The sequence below is a fragment of the Panthera pardus genome, unplaced genomic scaffold (assembly GCF_024362965.1).
Source record: "Panthera pardus isolate Hobbes unplaced genomic scaffold, ASM2436296v1 HiC_scaffold_24, whole genome shotgun sequence".
Lineage (NCBI taxonomy): Eukaryota > Metazoa > Chordata > Mammalia > Carnivora > Felidae > Panthera > Panthera pardus.
The window spans coordinates 6581181-6598149 of NW_026526810.1; the positions used below are offsets into that span (position 1 = coordinate 6581181).

Here is a 16969-nt window from a genome sequence, read left to right on the forward strand (position 1 = left end):
AAATATACATATATACACATATATATACACATATAATATACATATGTGTATATACACATATACACATATATACATATAATATACATATATACATATAATATACATATGTGTATACATACACATGTGTATACGTACATATGTGTATACATATGTAATATACATACGTATATTATATGTATATATATATTAAAAATAAGACTTTGGTGAAGCATTAAAAAGATTCAAAATTTCAACTAACGAGAAATCACCAAAATGATTGGTATTTGTGTTGTTGTTGCTTCTGCCTGTAGTGGTGTGGCTCCAAACGCTCACTGTGTGCATCTACGTTAGGTGACCCTACCCTATAAAATGCATAGGTCACACTGCGTATACTTTCCGAGTTTGTGTTAAACTAGAAAATATGCGTCCGAGGCCCACCTAGGGGGCACCAGGAAAAAAGTCTAGACCTCAGGACGAAGCAACTGAAACTGGGGTAAAAACTCGCCCTTTGGACACAGTGTGGCACCTGCCGCCGTAGATTTCGCAGTCTCGCTTCCCCTTTCACAGACCCACTGACAAGAGGGTATTACAATTTTTGCTGACATCAGTGACCTGGCATCACTGATTTATTCCCTGCTTCGGTTTACAGAGGAATAAACCGGTAATTAATTATATATCAGAACATGAGAATCGACCTGGCAATAATGTACAGGCTAAGAACGCTCTATTTACATATGTAGGTTATTTAAAATATGTCTTGTTAAATAAATATTTAAAATACCTCCTTATTTCGCTTCATAAACTGTTTGGACTAAGGCTGCAATGCTATCCGCTGCAGAATGTTCGAAAGAGTGCAAGAGTTGCCAAAGATTCTCATCTCTGCCTGACCTGCAAAATTCGTCCTTGTCCGTGCACGCCAGGGCGCATGGAAAGTCTCCTTAAGGAAAACCACAGCATAAAGTCTCTAGGCTGCCACTGAAATCGGTAATATTGGTGCAAACGTGATCCTCGACAAATGATCAAACTTACCTTTATGTTGAGGGCGGGTATGGACAGCAGAGATCTAGACAGAAATTAACCACAATTAACACGACTACGTCGGAGACGGGAGGTTAAGCAGACGGGAAGTAAGAGAAGGGGATGATTTGACAACAAAATATTCCCCCCTGCTCTGGATCCTCTTCCCTGTGTAAATGTCCAGAATTATTTTTAAAGGCGAACACAATCAAACACAGGACTCAAATCTGTACGGAGCCTCAGGGGCCAGGGCTCCCCGTAAGGATAGGAGCCCATGTGACCAGGCCAGCAGTCATGGGAGGGCGAAGCCTTTTGTACCTTGCAGGAAGGCTGTGCTCAAAATCAAGCCAGAGCCCAGCAGGGTTTTGGGCTTGGGTTTGGTGCTCTGAAAAGTTAGCTTTTTTTTTTTTTTTTTTTTTTTTCCTGGAGGACATCTCCGCTTATCTGAAACTGCGGGGGGGGTTTTCTCCAGAGCACATTTGCTCCCTACAGAACGCGATCACAAACCTATCAACTCCTGGTCCACCAGGGGGAGCACTTCACCAGCACAAAACAAACCTTCCCCAAAGGAAGTCACCGAAGGCGCCGCTTCCTCTCAACTCACGCAGCTTGACGACGACCCGGATTTTTATCGGTTCTCCGAGCTGTGGCACTCACATACCTAACACTGATTTCCCACGTCCAGCCTCATGCCGGTGGGATACGTGGGGGGCTCAGGCGCGGACACATTACGCACCCAGCAGATTTTGCAGGGGGACTTGAAAATTACTCGTTGTAATTTACAGAAACGCCTTGTTTTATTATAGGAAATAACTTCGTCCCTGCTTCCACACCGGCTTTCTGTGGGCCAGACCGGTAGATGGATCAAACTACTGATTCTGTACGTATTCAAGCGCAGGAGTGAAATCAGGCACCCGATCGTTAATGTGGCGTGTAAGTGCGCGTGTGTTTGTGAGAGGGAAACAGACGACACACTCCCACAGGTCCTGAAGCCAGGCATCTACCACCGCTTGCTGATTCTTCCAGGCCCTTCTTCGGCAAGGCCTTTGGCCGGAGCCCTGTGGCTGGGAAGGAAAACAGCTGTCAGAGAAAGGACCCGTGTTGATGATAAGCCGTTTGTGCACAAGCTCAGACTTCACCCCCAGCCTGTCCAAACAACACAGCTGTGGGCTCAGCGGACCTGTGTACGGATCGGAACCCCCAAACCTGCTGAGAAAAAAAAGAGCATCACAACAGTCTTCCAGTGGCTTCAAAATTCATGGAAGGCATTGCCCTTGGGGAACCAAGTTTTACTTTTCATAAGGGTTTGTTCCTTGGGCTCCTTATCCTCAGCCTCCTTCCAGGCGCTTCTGTTTCTTCCTCTGCTAATAGCCTCCCTGCGGCGGAAGGTGCGGGCTCTGGGATCCAGGCTTTGGCGTCACGTGGGAATTGGTTGGAAATGCAGAACTTCAGGCCATATCCCAGACCCCCCCTGAGTCAGCATCTGCCTTTTCACAAAACCCCTTGGGGTTTGGAGTGTATATTTCATAGTCAAAACTCGACTCACAGAGACCCTTGTCTTGGGACTGGTCTGCATTTTTGCTTTTTTTTTTTTTTTTTTTTTTTAACGTTTATTTATTTTTGAGACAGAGCATGAACGGGGGAGGGTCAGAGAGAGAAGGAGACACAAAATCGGAAGCAGGCTCCAGGCTCTGAGCTGTCAGCAAAGAGCCCGAGGCAGGGCTCGAACTCACGGACCGTGATATCATGACCTAAGCCTGAAGTGGGATGCTTAACGGACTGAGCCACCCAGGGGCCCCTGGTCTGCTCTTTTTAGAATAGGCAGATGAGATGCGTAGATGCGTCCTTCTAAATAGGATGAACAGGTATCACGATTATTACATGGCCTTAGGTTATATGCCACCGACCTCAGAAGCAGCAGCATGGAAAGAGAGGGTTCAGTGTTGAAGGTAAAAACCAACCAAACAAAACCCTCAGCCTCCAATCTTAGCTCTGGCCCTCGGAGCTCTCACTTTCCTCACTGTCCCTGATAGGTATTAACTCCACTGGGAAGGTTAAAGGACCTCCCACCCCCCGAACATGTAGAAGATTCAGGTGATATTTTTCTTTCCCTTCAGAATCAGGTTTCCCATCGATGACTATTATCGAGGTATGTGGTTATTAATATTTTTCCTTTTACTATTCTTTTTTTCCTGCTAACTTTTTGCTTGTCTTATTACTTCTGCATAAAACAGGGAGAAAGAAACGGTGAGCCTCAAGTCAGCCTATATATTTACTCATAAGTTGCTTCGTTGAATGATTCTGGAAAAGGAGAACACTGAAATAAAAAAACCTAAAATGATCATTTGGGACTTGGGGGGGATGTTCCGAGACCTATTCTTAATGTTGCTATATCAAGGATATGAAGGGTGATTGAAGGAGGGGAATCATTCTAGAGCAAGAAAAAGAAAATACCCATGAAATTCCCTAAAAATGAGGAAGGGACAAGCTAGGTCCCAACAAACACATCTGTTAATACTATCATGGGAGCATTGTCGCAGCTGGATGGAATTAGTGACAGGTATTTGTGTTGTAGTATTATGACATATTGTCTGTATTTCTCTGAAGAATGGGACTTAAGGAACAACATTCTGTGTCGCTCATTTTCTTTCTGGTCTTTTGTATTATTTTTTGGCCAATTCTGGAATGTGATATACTGAATTTTGGCACAAATGCACTAGAAGGTAAACCTCACCTGTTTACCCGCTGCTTGGTCACTAAATTGGCTGTCATTTCTTCTGAAGGAAACATCGGGGTGGAAGAGAGACAACAGGGGGCTTATTTTCTTCCCGAGTAGAGGTTTAACACGGCCAACGAGAGGGAAAGCGGTCCGAATCAGATGTCCCAGTTTCCCTTGGGTCTGGCTGTCCAGGACGTCCAGATCCTTCACACAAAAAAAGAGATCTCACAGCCCCTCGAGAATGTCCCGGGTGAGGGGGTGGGGGACCGAGGGGTATGACCACCCTGTTGACTTGCAGCGAGGGAACCCGTCCCCAGAGAGTTTTTGACAGCTTCCCCCAAAGATCCTCTGTCCTGCCCTCCCAGATGGCTTTCCTCCTACTGTCTTCTTCTCTAGAACCTCCTGTTCAGTCTTCAGAGGAAATAGCTACATTCCAAAGAACGAACTCAAGAGAAGTAGACACTTCTCATTCCAGACCCACATCAAAGCAACCTATAGATTTAATAGAGTATAAATGACACAGTTATGCACTCCCCTTCCCTAAACGAACCTCACTGTTTAATTCTGTTGGCCACACAATTTCATTAATGCTCTGTGTATATTCCAGGGCATCGCATTTATTCTATTTGAACTTCCGAATATCCAGTGGAAGTTGAAAGAAAGTCCATGCGATGTCCCCCCGCCTCCCCAGTTTCTACTGCAAGCTTCTGTGAAACCTAGCAGCGAGAATGCTAAATGATCGTAAGAATGTCTGATTCAGGGGCGCCTGGGTGGCTCATCCCAAAGGATGAGCACCGCTGCGGCAGGCAGGTGATTCAGATACACGAATTCCATGACTCGGAGGCTCTTTGCTTCTCAAGAACACAGACCTTTCAGTACCTCCTGGGTTTCTTAATTTTTACAACCATCATCAAGGAAGAAAAAGTTCTTTTCTTTCTTGTCAAGCGTTAATATACAAGCTGAATCATTAGCGTGAGTTATCACCGCTCTTGTTTAAAGCCATGTAGCCACGTTCACAAGTATCAAAGTACTTTGCGAGATGAAAACAGCCTCAGACACGTAGGAGTGAAGTATTGCCAGCATCGAGGAGAGAAAATAAAATGTCTTTCATTCTTTCATTCCATCTCGGGACCAGATTTCTTTGGAGAGGAATTTTTACTGGAATGGGGTAAAAACAGGGAAAGTCTGAATGTAGCCCACAACTGGCTTTCTGGGGGGAAAAAAAAAAGCTACACATGGAGAGGGTTTGGGGGACGAAGTTCTTCTGTCGGCCCTGTAAGATCTTCGCATCTGCAAAGGAAAGAGACAGATTCGAAAAAAAGACTGGTTCTCACGGACAATCTCATGGTCAAGAAGTGACTGTCTGTGGCTCCAATCCCGGTGCTTTCTATCCCAGACTTAGTTACAAAATCTCTGCAAGACAGAGGCAAGAGAAAGTTCAGAAAAGTGAAGGATCCTCGGGAAGAAACCAAACTTGCATTCTGAGGAAGTTTATTACCAGAGCAGAGTTTTCCTGATGAGGAATAAATCGCTCCCTGTCAATTTCCCCGTGAAATCTTCACGTGATACTAAACCCACAGGACGTGTCCCTTGCTGAGTGATGATAAACAATAACAGATTATGTATTCTAAAATAATCTTAAAAGGAGGTGTCCTGGATACGAGTTAGATGAAACCCTTTACATTTAAATAAATTTCTCACAGGAATATTTGCCTTACTTTTCTATATATATGCCTCACTTTTCAGGGGGTGTTTTGTTTTGTTTTGTTTTTTAATGCAAAAGCACCATTGAAATACACCACCACAGGGTCTTTCAACCCTAACGCAGTTGATATCTGGGGCCAGATAACTAATTCTTTGTGGGGACGGTCCGTCCTGTCCATCATTGGATGTTTATGAACATCCCTAACCCCTGCCCACCGGATGCCTCCTGGAAGCATCCTCCCCGCACCCGGCTGGGACCATTGAAAATATCTGCGGACGCTGCCGAACGTTCCTGGGGCCGAAAGCGACCTGGGCTGAGAACCACTCACTGCGTTGCTGCTTTGCTAAACCGATGCCGAACATTTGACGGCAAACTGTCATTCTGTAGAAAACTGTATAACAACCCTCGTGTCTTAATTGCTTTGCTGTTTGGCGTTGCTGAGCCTAGGTTTGCGATCCATCTTTGAGAGAACATGGCCCGGTTTTATGGAGCTTGGTCAGCTCCTTAAAAACATACCCTGACAGCTGCTGAGGCAAGTCGCTTGTCAAATTCCGGACGGGTTGTACAGCACCCCCCGGCCCTGTCGTCTCGATGAGAAAACGAGGATACTACTAGCTGTGCTTACAAAGTAAAAAACCACTCACCGGGATAGCAGGTTAAATGTCCTGACCTTGTGAAGTAGCCTCAAGGAGCAAAATCAAGCAAAATGGTAAGACAACAAGTACGTGCGAGGTTGCACAATTATTAACCATTAAGCAATACTGGCCTGATGCGTAAGTGTACTTTGCTCTTCTGAAAAGGGTCCAAGCGCGTCCCTACCCAGTCTCAAGGATGAACTTCAAAGCCCGCCACGGAACAATACAGCGCTCGTCTCAAGAAACGCCTTTGTTCCTGGAACACGTGTTTTGAAACTCAGCCCCCAAAGGAACGGCACACTCGGTTTCCCAGAGAACCTTGGTGAATCGACAGGGTGCGTGGTCTAACCGGACAGGTGTTTTGGAAATGACTTTGCCCTGAAAGACGGAACACGGGGTGGATGTACCTGTGGGAGGATCCGCTGCCGTGGGCTCACGGGTCTCCCGAGAAACAGCGAAATCAGGTCATAAACGTGAGGATTGGGGTCACATGGAGGCTGGCTTCCCCAAAATAGCAGTAGCCATTCGCAGCCGGCCGAAGGGCTGGACCCAATCAGTGCCACCGTGCCTGGGCGGTCGCCCAGCCCAGGACAGGGTGCGCGGTGACGTTTACCAGAGGATAAGTAGGGCAGGCGTTGGGAACAGAACACCAACCTGACATCTTTGTGTTGATCGAGCTGCATCACACGGCACTCACTGGCCTAAACGGTGTGCGTGATGTGTCACGGGATACGGGGATGTGTAAGAGAAGGTAACGGAGGCAGAGCCAATCATTCACACAAACAAAGACTTCTTTCTTCAGCCCTTTGAAAGGGTCTTTGGACACAGTTCCCTTGTGTAACAATCACTAAGCCCTCTTCTCTCGGAATTGTGACTGACCCGTGCTCCCGGCTACCCTCGGAGTAACTTCTCCCCTTTCCCGTGTGGTAGGTGACCTAGTTTACAGGACTTTCACCAGGCGTTGCTCTAGTTACCTCCAAAATTAACCCGAACAAAGGCAAGGCCATCTTGAGGGGGTCGAGGCGCTCATGCCCCATGCCAGGGGGCTTTGTGTTGCGGGGTGCCCACTTGTGAAAGGCTGGTCGTTACGTCTTCTTTCCCCCCCCCCCCACATTCTCTGGACTGAGCCTGGGCTTACATAAATCCTTTCGTTTGAAAGAAATGTGTGGAAAGAAAAGAAAACTGTCTTCAACCTGCAAAGCTTTGATTGCTGGGTAGAATTTGACACGCTCTTCGAGGTGAGGCCACGAGAGCCCAGAACCTAGTGAAGACGAGGCATGAAAACTCACAAAAATCTATTCTGACTTTCTGTCAAAAGAACCAGAACCTGTACGCGGGCCTGACGTGCTGTGGCCATGGGCCTGTGTGAAGGACAAGGTCATCTCCTACTTAAGATGTCTTCAAAATCTGACAGGTTTTACCTGTTAATACAAACTACAATGGTTTCTGCAGCATAGAGTAGGGAGCCTTTATTTGTTGGTCAAATCGGCCTTTTTTCTTATGTGTCGTTATTACAGTGCCTTGGATGCCAAATCGGAGTCTGAAGCCAAAATACCAAATATTCTGCGGTGGGAAGAAGGATTTTTTTTTAATAAATAAAATTAAAAAAATAATTTACAAGAGCAATGAACAAGAAGACTTTGAGTTCTCTTATCAAATGACGGCAATAACACCAAAGACGTCTCCGTCACAATTTTATTATTTTCTTCCGCACCATAGGACAGAGCTGGGTTTAAGGAACTAACAATCTCTTGTCGGTTGCTATCTTCCCTGTGTTTGTCATGGATCAAAAGGGGGCCAGGTGTGAACTCACAGTGAGACAAATCTATCATTTCTCCTGGATAAAACAACCCCAGTGTAGTTCTGTGGCTATGTGAGTAGTCCATAAGATTTATGCTCCTTCAAAATATCATCTTAGGGGCGCCTGGGTGGTGCAGTCGGTTAAGCGTCCGACTTCAGCCAGGTCACGATCTCGCGGTCCGTGAGTTCGAGCCCCGCGTCAGGCTCTGGGCCGATGGCTCGGAGCCTGGAGCCTGTTTCCGATTCTGTGTCTCCCTCTCTCTCTGCCCCTCCCCTGTTCATGCTCTGTCTCTCTCTGTCCCAAAAATAAATAAAAAATGTTGAAAAAAAAATTTAAGAAAAAACCAAAATATCATCTTAAAGCAAGGGAATTTGTTGTTCATACACCAATGAACTTTCTTCTTTTTCCAATTGAATCCATCACTGTGGGTGTATTGATTTCAGTTTCCTTCCCTCAGCATGCCCTTCCTTTCTTTTTTGAAGTAATCCTCCTTGAAATTTGTAGTAAAAATGGAATTCATCATGTTCCCTCCTTGGATCCACTGGTCTTGGAACTGAACTCTCTGCTTGAACACAGACGTCCCGGAGAGTCAGGATTTGAACTTCTGTTTCTGGGCTGGGAACCGTCTCAGTCATAGCCTAAGCTAATAAATGATTTAGGGTTTGTGGAATCCTTTCTTTTTTCTCTTTAAACTAATCTCAGAACAATACTCGATCGTAAGGTCATTGTCAACAGCTTGCTCAATTTGTCCTGTTAGAGAACCGTTCTTTCCAAGCTTGGCCAGCTGCAATTTCTTCACTTTAATGTGCTGCCACATGGATCAGCCTTGGAATTCAGTCTGGCCTTGCATTTCAGCTGACTTTATAATTTAAATATAATTGCTGATGCACTTTCAAGAAAAAAAAAAAGAAACTTCAGGAAATTGCAAATGCTTATTTTAGTTTAGAACAGCAACGGTATTTTATGTTGGGAGAATGGTGGCATGACTTCTGGAAAAATGCACATTCATCATCCTCTATAATCTAGGACTCGTTAGCAGGTTTAGTCTAGAGATAAAGTTTCATAGGGCGCTCTGTCTATTTATTTTGGAGACTCCAAGGTGCCTAAAGTGGGTTTGTGACATAACAGGTGAAAAGAGGAGCCAGCAGTCTCTGTTCTAGTCCCAGACTTGCCGTTGACTCATAAGATAGCCATCCTTGTTCTCCCTTCATGCGTCCCTTCACTACATACCTATAAGATATGATAGTATGTCCCAGGCATCACTGGGCTCTGGTAGGAAGGGAGTCCTAGACAACTGCAGCCCCGTCTTCCCTGGGAGTCCATATCATGGCTTCTGGAATCATCCTCACAGTTCGGGGGCTTCCCAAGACTGGCCACTGGTGAATGGATGGTGCCTCTTGTCCCCTACCCGTCTACATCTCCCACCTGGTGGTCGTGCTAAAGCACACATCCTGCTATCCCTGTGTGTGCAGGATTAAGACCAAACTCGTAGGCATGGTGTTCAAGGCCAATCTACACGTTCCTTTCAGGGCGCTCACTCTGCGTTTAGCCACTCAGAGTTGCTTAACTTGCCCTGACCTTGTTCTTTTCTCTCCCACCTTCAAGTCCCTCCAAGTACCCTTCCAGCTACTTTAAATGTTCTTCCCTATTTCTTAGGGGAATCCATACATTTCAATATCTGTAGAGCTATGTCTCCTTACTTCACTGAACCCCTTGAGTCCTGAGGGAGGGACTAGTGGCTTTGCCTTCGTCGTTCCCTGGTCCCTTTACACCTAGCTTTTACCACTCTGTGCTCATTAGTTGACTTGTCTCTGTTCCCCCATCTAACTCCTGGAGATCATGACCTTCTTAAAGCAAGAACCTGGCGGCACCTGGGTGGCTCAGGCAGTTGAGCACTTTGGCGTCCGACTTTGGCTCAGCTCACGATCTCCAGGTTCGTGAGTTTGAGCCCCGTGTCGGGCTCTGTGCTGACGGCTCAGAGCCTGGAGCCTGCTTCGGATTCTGTGTCTCCCTCTCTCTCTCCCTCTCCCCCACTAGCGCTCTGTCTCTCTCTCAAAAAAAAATATAAATAAACATTAAAAAAAATTAAAGCAAGAACCTGAGTCCTATAGGTTTTTGGCCCCATCCCATATTGCTCCACAAGTATGCAAGGGAGCAAGAAAGACAGAAGGGAGTGAAGGAAGATGGCTGTGGATGTCTCACAGATATATTTGGATTTAACAGGTCCAAATGGGACATCTGGATTCTTTCCAGCCCCCTGTCCTCACACCGTATTGCGGTCTTTCCTTGGCCTCCTCTGTTTCAAGCACCCAACTGTGCTTTAGACCTGCAGGTCTCCCTTGGGTCTCCCTTTCCCCTTCCATGGCCAATCCCTGTCTAATCTGTCCTTCAGGCCCAACCCAGTGTGGACTCTCCCCCATCCTCTACTCTCACGTCTTCCCTTCCTAGGCTACAGGCACAAGACCTTCCAACAACCTCTCCTCTTCTTCCCACCTCGTGACCTCCTACGCTTATGATAACCTTAATGTTCTTCCTCCACACCCCCTCGACTAGATCCTTCTCATCCGTTGTACTTTGGTTTAAGCATTACTGCCTCAGAGACCTTTATCTTACTTCTGTATCCAAATAGTCACCCTCCTTGGCATTCTTACTCTCCTCCAGCTTTTTCCTGTTCCCCGCAAAGTAATCTGCTTACACACGGGTCCACGCAACCCTGACATGGCAGTGTAATTACGAGTGGGTTTTCTTCGCATCTCTTTTTCTCTCCTGATGAAGGGCGGCCACTAGGAGACATACTCGCGCATGGAACTCGCTTGCTTTGGGAGGATAGAGCTCCAACACTATGTGCAGCTTTCTACTAGCCTTCCTTTATAAAATTAAACAATTCAAAAACTGTCACAAGCCTAGATCCTAAAGAGTAAAAATGCCCCCGTAAAACAACAGCTAATTAATAGGCAAAATCAAAACATGTAGCACTCTCCTAAAGTCCACCAATGGGAAATGATGCAGATCCTATTAACAAAGTGTTAAGTAATTAAAATTCAGCATGAAGAAGGAGAAACGGTAAACTTCTAATGGCAACTAAAGACCCTCTACTTAAAATTCCATAATTACACCAGCCCAAGCAATCGTTTCTCTTCGAAACTTTTCCAATTGGCTTTACCTTTGATTCCATCTCACGACAAAACATTATGGCTACAATTACGTATGCATATAAAATTTTATAATCATACGATCATATGACACACGTATATTGTGCTGATTCGATATATATTAGTGTTGATGAATATGATATTGATAAATATGATACACACGGATACTAGTGTTGATTTGAAATCACATGTCAAATGGGCACAGGGTACAAAAGAAACTGTATCTTTATTTATCAGGATTTCTTGCGTTCAGCTTGGGAAGGGCTCTGGACATTTCCGACTGTGAGGTTTGGCTGCATGTGGGTCCTGTGTAAGTGGAACTGGTTGTAGTTCATTTCCAGCTGTAGATGCCTTAACGAAACGGAGATGCTCTTGAGAATGCCAGATGGTCCAATCACCGGAATGTAAAGAGAGAATCTCCTTTCGGGTTTTTAGTGCCCGTTAGAAGTTTACCTATTACCCTTTTTGTATGCTACATTTTGTATCATTACAACACCTCCAAAATAAGGTCTGGATTGTTTCTCACTGGTACGCCTCAGGAGAGGGCAACAAGGTGGAATTTTATTTAGTAACTGTTATGTGTTCTGGGGCATTGTTCTCTTTGGGAACGTAGGCTTCTTGACAGAGTTATTGAATTCTCCCATTTAAAGAAAAAAAAAAGAATGTTTTTCAAAGCATGTTAGATCTCATGATTTGATGATGAATTCATGAGACAACAATTCGGACTGAGTATTAGAAAAATATTCCAGCTGGGAAATAACACCTCGAGGGAAGAGGGAGAAGTCCCACTGCTTGAGTCAGTTGGGTTTGGATGAAACTCGGGTGGGGGGAGGAGCAGAGAGACCCAGCCAAAGGAAGCTAGCTCTGCATAACCCAACATGGTATTTCCATCTCTAATTTCTGAGTTTGTGACTCTTGTGGGAATTTTTCAACCCATAAAGCGTGCCCTTTTTCTGTCCCTGCTAATGGCCTAATGAAATAAACACTCATAAATACATGAAGTTCCTAAAGATAAGATCTGAATATCAGCTTCTCTCTCTCTCTCTCTCTCTCTCTCTCTCTCTCTCTGTCTCTGTTTGTTACCTGGCAGAAGGTGTTTTACCATCGTAGTGTATTGGTCATGTGATCTCTTTGAGTTGTTCTTTTCCCCGCTTCACCCTGGACATCAGAACTCTGGCCATTCGATTCTTTTAAATGTTTTGATGCCTAAGTACCCTGTGCTAAGTCATTAAGAAGAAGGAAGAATCCCACGTTGGAGTTGTCGGAAAGGCTTTGCTTAAAGAAGCAGGGTTGAAGAAGGGAAATGTGTGACCATGAGAAACGAACGGTGCGGAAATTGTGGACGAGGGCCAGTCAGTAGAGGCAAAGGGGCTGCAGCCTGAACATTTCCTGTGACGTTCTTTATTGCCCTGGATTTAAATTCTCTATCTTTGTGCCCACCACCAGGCTCTCTGTGAATGGAGCACGCTGCTGTTAACTCTCGTTTTTTCTCGTGCCTAATGCATCTCTTGCCGTAACATGACACACGACTTTGGGCATGCTGGGCATGCCCAGTGTGTGAATGAATGTACATCAGAACGGTTCCACCTCCAGATTCGTGGCAAACTCCTGCTCTCAAACCGCAGTCTCCCCTCTCCTGCCCATTCCCATCTCTACAGGACAAATACCTTTTCCTTATGACCCCCTTTTTCCAATTTCTAGTCTTCAGGGCTAGCTTCCTTTGCCTTTTGCTTTACCCCATAGTCAGACGTTGCAACATTACCCTTTCTGGCACTCAAGGTTGTTTTTGTTTGTTCGATTGGTTGTTTGGTTTTGGGGTTTGTTTGTTTGTTTGTTTTTGCATCTTTGTCATTTACCACACTCTTGTACCCCTCCTCACCCTGAGTTTACGAGCCAATGTGTCTCTGCATCCCAGCTCTCAAGCTCCCTGCTCATCCTGGTTGTGATATTGGCTTTTCTAATATTTCTAGCAACATCGCAGTTACTTCTTGTTCACACTTCCACAGCAAAGAATCCAAAAATATAACCCCGTGCTTTAATAGTTTCCCTTAGTCTCAGAAAGAGACCTCACTGCTGAGATGTTGAGAAGAGAGTGACCACCCCGTTTGCACACCATCGTTCTTCCATTTCCTCATCGCTGTTTTTTTCTTCTCCCAGCAAATCCAATACTACAAGGCACTCCAAGAAATCTGGGTTCCGCACTCAAATCAGTTTAGAAACTATGACCTGCCACAGCCTCATTTGGGATATTTACAAGACCAATCCAGCCAATTAAAGGTGGTAAAGAACCTTGTTCACCTCAGTTTAACTTAGAATCCCCTAAATGTTTTTGAACACACAACCCTGGTTTTTTTTTTCCCTTTGGGTAACACCCATTAACACTACAACACTCTTGAGATATGGAACAGACTTTGGATTACTGCCTTTGCATATATCATGTCCAAGTTCTTACCATCAAATCGATAAGTAAACAAACTAAACCCTCCACAGCGTTGATAACCCTCACGAATGTGTCTTCTCATTTCTCCTTCTTTATACCACTCCGCTGATTGAGACAAGGTCTTAGTCTCTAACCCCCTTGATGGAATTCTCTTCACTCTATGTAGCTACCTCTTACGTGTAGACATCTCGTCTGTAGCTCTGGTCTCAAACTCTGTCCTATGTTATAATGCTCTATTTCTGATTGTGTGCTTAAAATCTCCACTGGGTGACCTCTTATAGCCCCAAGCTAAATATGTCTATTTCCCAGCCCATCACAGCAGTCAACTCCCACCCGGAACCTGCTCTCGGTCAATGGCACCAGGATCTTGTTTGTCCCAATGCCTATCATTTGAATTGTATAAGAAAGGGTAAAATGAGCATTTTCCTCCAAGTCAGATGCACCTGGAGTTTAGTTCGGGCTGTGATTGACTCATTGTTCTGGCTTCCAGATCTTCATTTATAAAATAATGGCAAGAAGAAACAGCCCTTACCCATAGAGGTCTTGTGAGCTTAGTGGATACTTCATGAATGCAGTGTCTTTTCCCCTTGAAATACCTCATAGATCCATTTCTCCTTTCTGTTCCTCTTTCACTCCTAGTTTAGACCTCGACAATCACTTAATAATCCTAATATTTGTTTTTAGGACTTTAACATCTCTCTTCCCTCCATATTCACTATGCACAGTTATCCTGCACATATATAAAAAAATATAAATATGGAATTATGCACAGTTATATCGTTATACTGTAACGATAAAATCCTTAGAGGAAGAGACGACGTGTATATAAAATACAGTCTTTCCATCATACAGTGAGAAAGTTATGTTTTATTTCGCTGGGTACTTGGGGCCATTATTTGACTTAAGCTATAACAAAAATCTTTGGAACCATGGGGACCTTTAGAATAGAATTTTGCTAAGTGCATTTCCCATTGTCTCCTGGGAGCTGAAGGAACGGAGGAATGTGGTTTAAGACAAGAGTATATCATCCTGTCAATGTTCCTGATTGTTTTACCAACTCAACTTTTATATACATGGCCACCACCCAAAACAGGAGAGAAAAAACAAAAATGACAGTGGCTGAGAGATATAGAATTCCCTTCTAACTGCACAACTTGGCATTTAAAAAATATTTATAATTTACAAGAATAAACAATGAGGTAATGGTCCATAGGGTTCTCTGTGGCCAATTTGGACTTGAAACAGTGGTGGGTCACTGTCAAATATTTCAAGTTCATATTCAATTTGGAACATGACCAAGGCATTCAAAAGAATAGACGGAGTTTTTCAAACCACCGGAGATGGGAAATGTGAGCTGGAAATCTCATGTGCCTTCATGGTGTTCTCGATTCTCTTGGTTTAAGGCAGAAATGAGCAATTAAGTTTAAGTCAAACATTTTACATTACTAAAAACTAAACCGATGGGTATTGACTTTTTAGTCCTCATTAAGCCCGCCGCCTTTCTAAAGTTCACAGTCATTTTTATAAAAGCGACTGCATGATCTGTGTTAATTTAATTCTAACTGATCCATTCTTGTGCATGGTAAACAATAGAACTTCTGCAGTTGCCCAAATAGCTTCTCAATAGAATGTTCCAGCTCATTCCTCAGTTGTAGAAGTGGTTTGAAATGGCCCCTCTCCCACCTTGTTTTTGTCCTTCAGGTCTTAGAAACAAAAGCATACCTTTCTCAGTTCTTTATAGTTAGTTAAAGTGCTGCGCCCGGTTGGGAGGGAAATCACACCTCATTTGGTTTAGGTACGTTAAGGTTGGGTCTACACAACTGGAGTTGAAATGGAGCAAGACTGAAAAATATAGTTAGCCTGATTTTCTGGAAAAAAGTGGATGTTGTGTCACCAGGACAACGGTGGGGGTGGCACCTCCGGGTCCATGCTGTCTGTCTTGGTGGTGACAATGAACCGTGGCAAGTCAAATCGCCTGAAACCTTTTGGGGTCGCTATGAATTAACCGAAATGGTTAAAACGTGCAACCTAACACTTCCCATCATGTGAATCACAGAGAGAAAATTTTAGTATATTAAGATAATCTCATCTAGGCTTCCATTTGCCATAAGTTTGAAAACATGTGCCCTAACCTTGGAGCTCGTTACTTCTTCCATGTCATTACCATTTTTGTTTTTGTGTTGTTTTATGTAGGCTCCGTGCCCAGAGTGGAGCCCAAAGTGGGGCTTGAACTCACAGCCCTGAGATCAAGACCTGAGCTGAAATCAAGAGTCAGGTGCTTAACTGACCGAGCCACCCAGGTGTCCCTCATTATTTTATTTGGTGTCCCAAATAAAACCTCATTATGGTTTTATTTAAAGCAGAAGAAGCTCAGGGAGGAACTATAACCTACTTGTGATGGCAATCAATAACCCGCAGAATGGTTTCTGACAGCTACTCTCTTTTTGTCCTACTAAATGCAGCTGTTCCTTGCACACAGTAGGTGAACATTAGTCAACATTCACTGAGTTTAATATATTTATTTGGGGCAACATAGTTCAGGCTTTAAAAAAACTCATGAGAAATGAAGATGCCAAGGTGACGTCACATAGTGTAATTGTTTTTGTGTCCTTCCACCCTACCCACTCCCAATTCAAATTCCAGGGAAAATGGGAAACCTTCCCTGAGTGAAGGGGAGGGTTTATTTCCCTAACATTGAGAACACAACCCAGGCTTGGGTTCAAGTTCTGAATCCACAGTCTCTTCGTTGCCACATGGAATGCCTTACGTATGCAGTCTTTCGACACACCCTGAGGGGATTCCGTGATGCTCAGGGCACTGGTAATGGAGCAGACGGTGCCCCATCGCCCAGATGCCAGGAGTACCTTACACACTGTCGAGAGCGTGTTTCAAGTCGCCATTATTTCAGAGGACTTAAAAAATGAGCTCTAAGTTGTTCAACCCATGAGATCAACCTTACAGTCTGAAAGTAATAGGCAACTGCATTAACATTTTTTTTTTGATACTTATGTTTGCCCCAGACTTTTAGTATCATCTAACTTGGGGGGTGTGTGTGTGTGTGTGTGTGTGTCTGGTTTCCTTTCTTTCTTTCTTTCTTTCTTTCTTTCTTTCTTTCTTTCTTTCTTTCTTATCTTCATTGCTGTTATTTGTTTGTTTGTTTTACTCCAACATATTATGAAGGCAAAATCTTTGGTTAAGGTCCACTGATACAACATGGGTCAACATTCACTATTTAGAAGTTAAAATTGATTTTTCTTCCATATCTTATTGATAGCTTAAAAAAGATACTGCTTACTCTTTTAAAACTCCTCAATTAGCATTTCATTTGATTTTTGTGTGTGTGTTGTCTATAATCAGTAGAATTCTTGAGAGATTTTTATGTGGTTTTTTTTTTCCTATTCTTCACTCCCTCCCACCAGATGCCCATAGGCATTTTTTAAAAATGTTTATTTATTTATTTTGAAAGAGAGCAGGGGAGGGGCAGAGAAAGAAGGAGGGAGAAAATCCCAAGCAGGCTCCAC

The 16969-nt window shown here is 44.2% G+C and overlaps 1 protein-coding gene across 1 annotated transcript; it reads left to right on the plus strand.

The window, feature by feature from the left end:
- Positions 1 to 1595: 1595 nt before the first annotated feature.
- LOC109273291 (uncharacterized) lies at positions 1596 to 2510 on the plus strand. Its single transcript, XM_019460006.2, has 2 exons — positions 1596 to 1691; positions 1803 to 2510. Exons 1-2 carry the CDS (start codon positions 1686 to 1688, stop codon positions 2469 to 2471), a joined length of 675 nt encoding a protein of 224 aa, XP_019315551.2. The 5' UTR covers positions 1596 to 1685; the 3' UTR covers positions 2472 to 2510.
- Positions 2511 to 16969: the final 14459 nt, after the last annotated feature.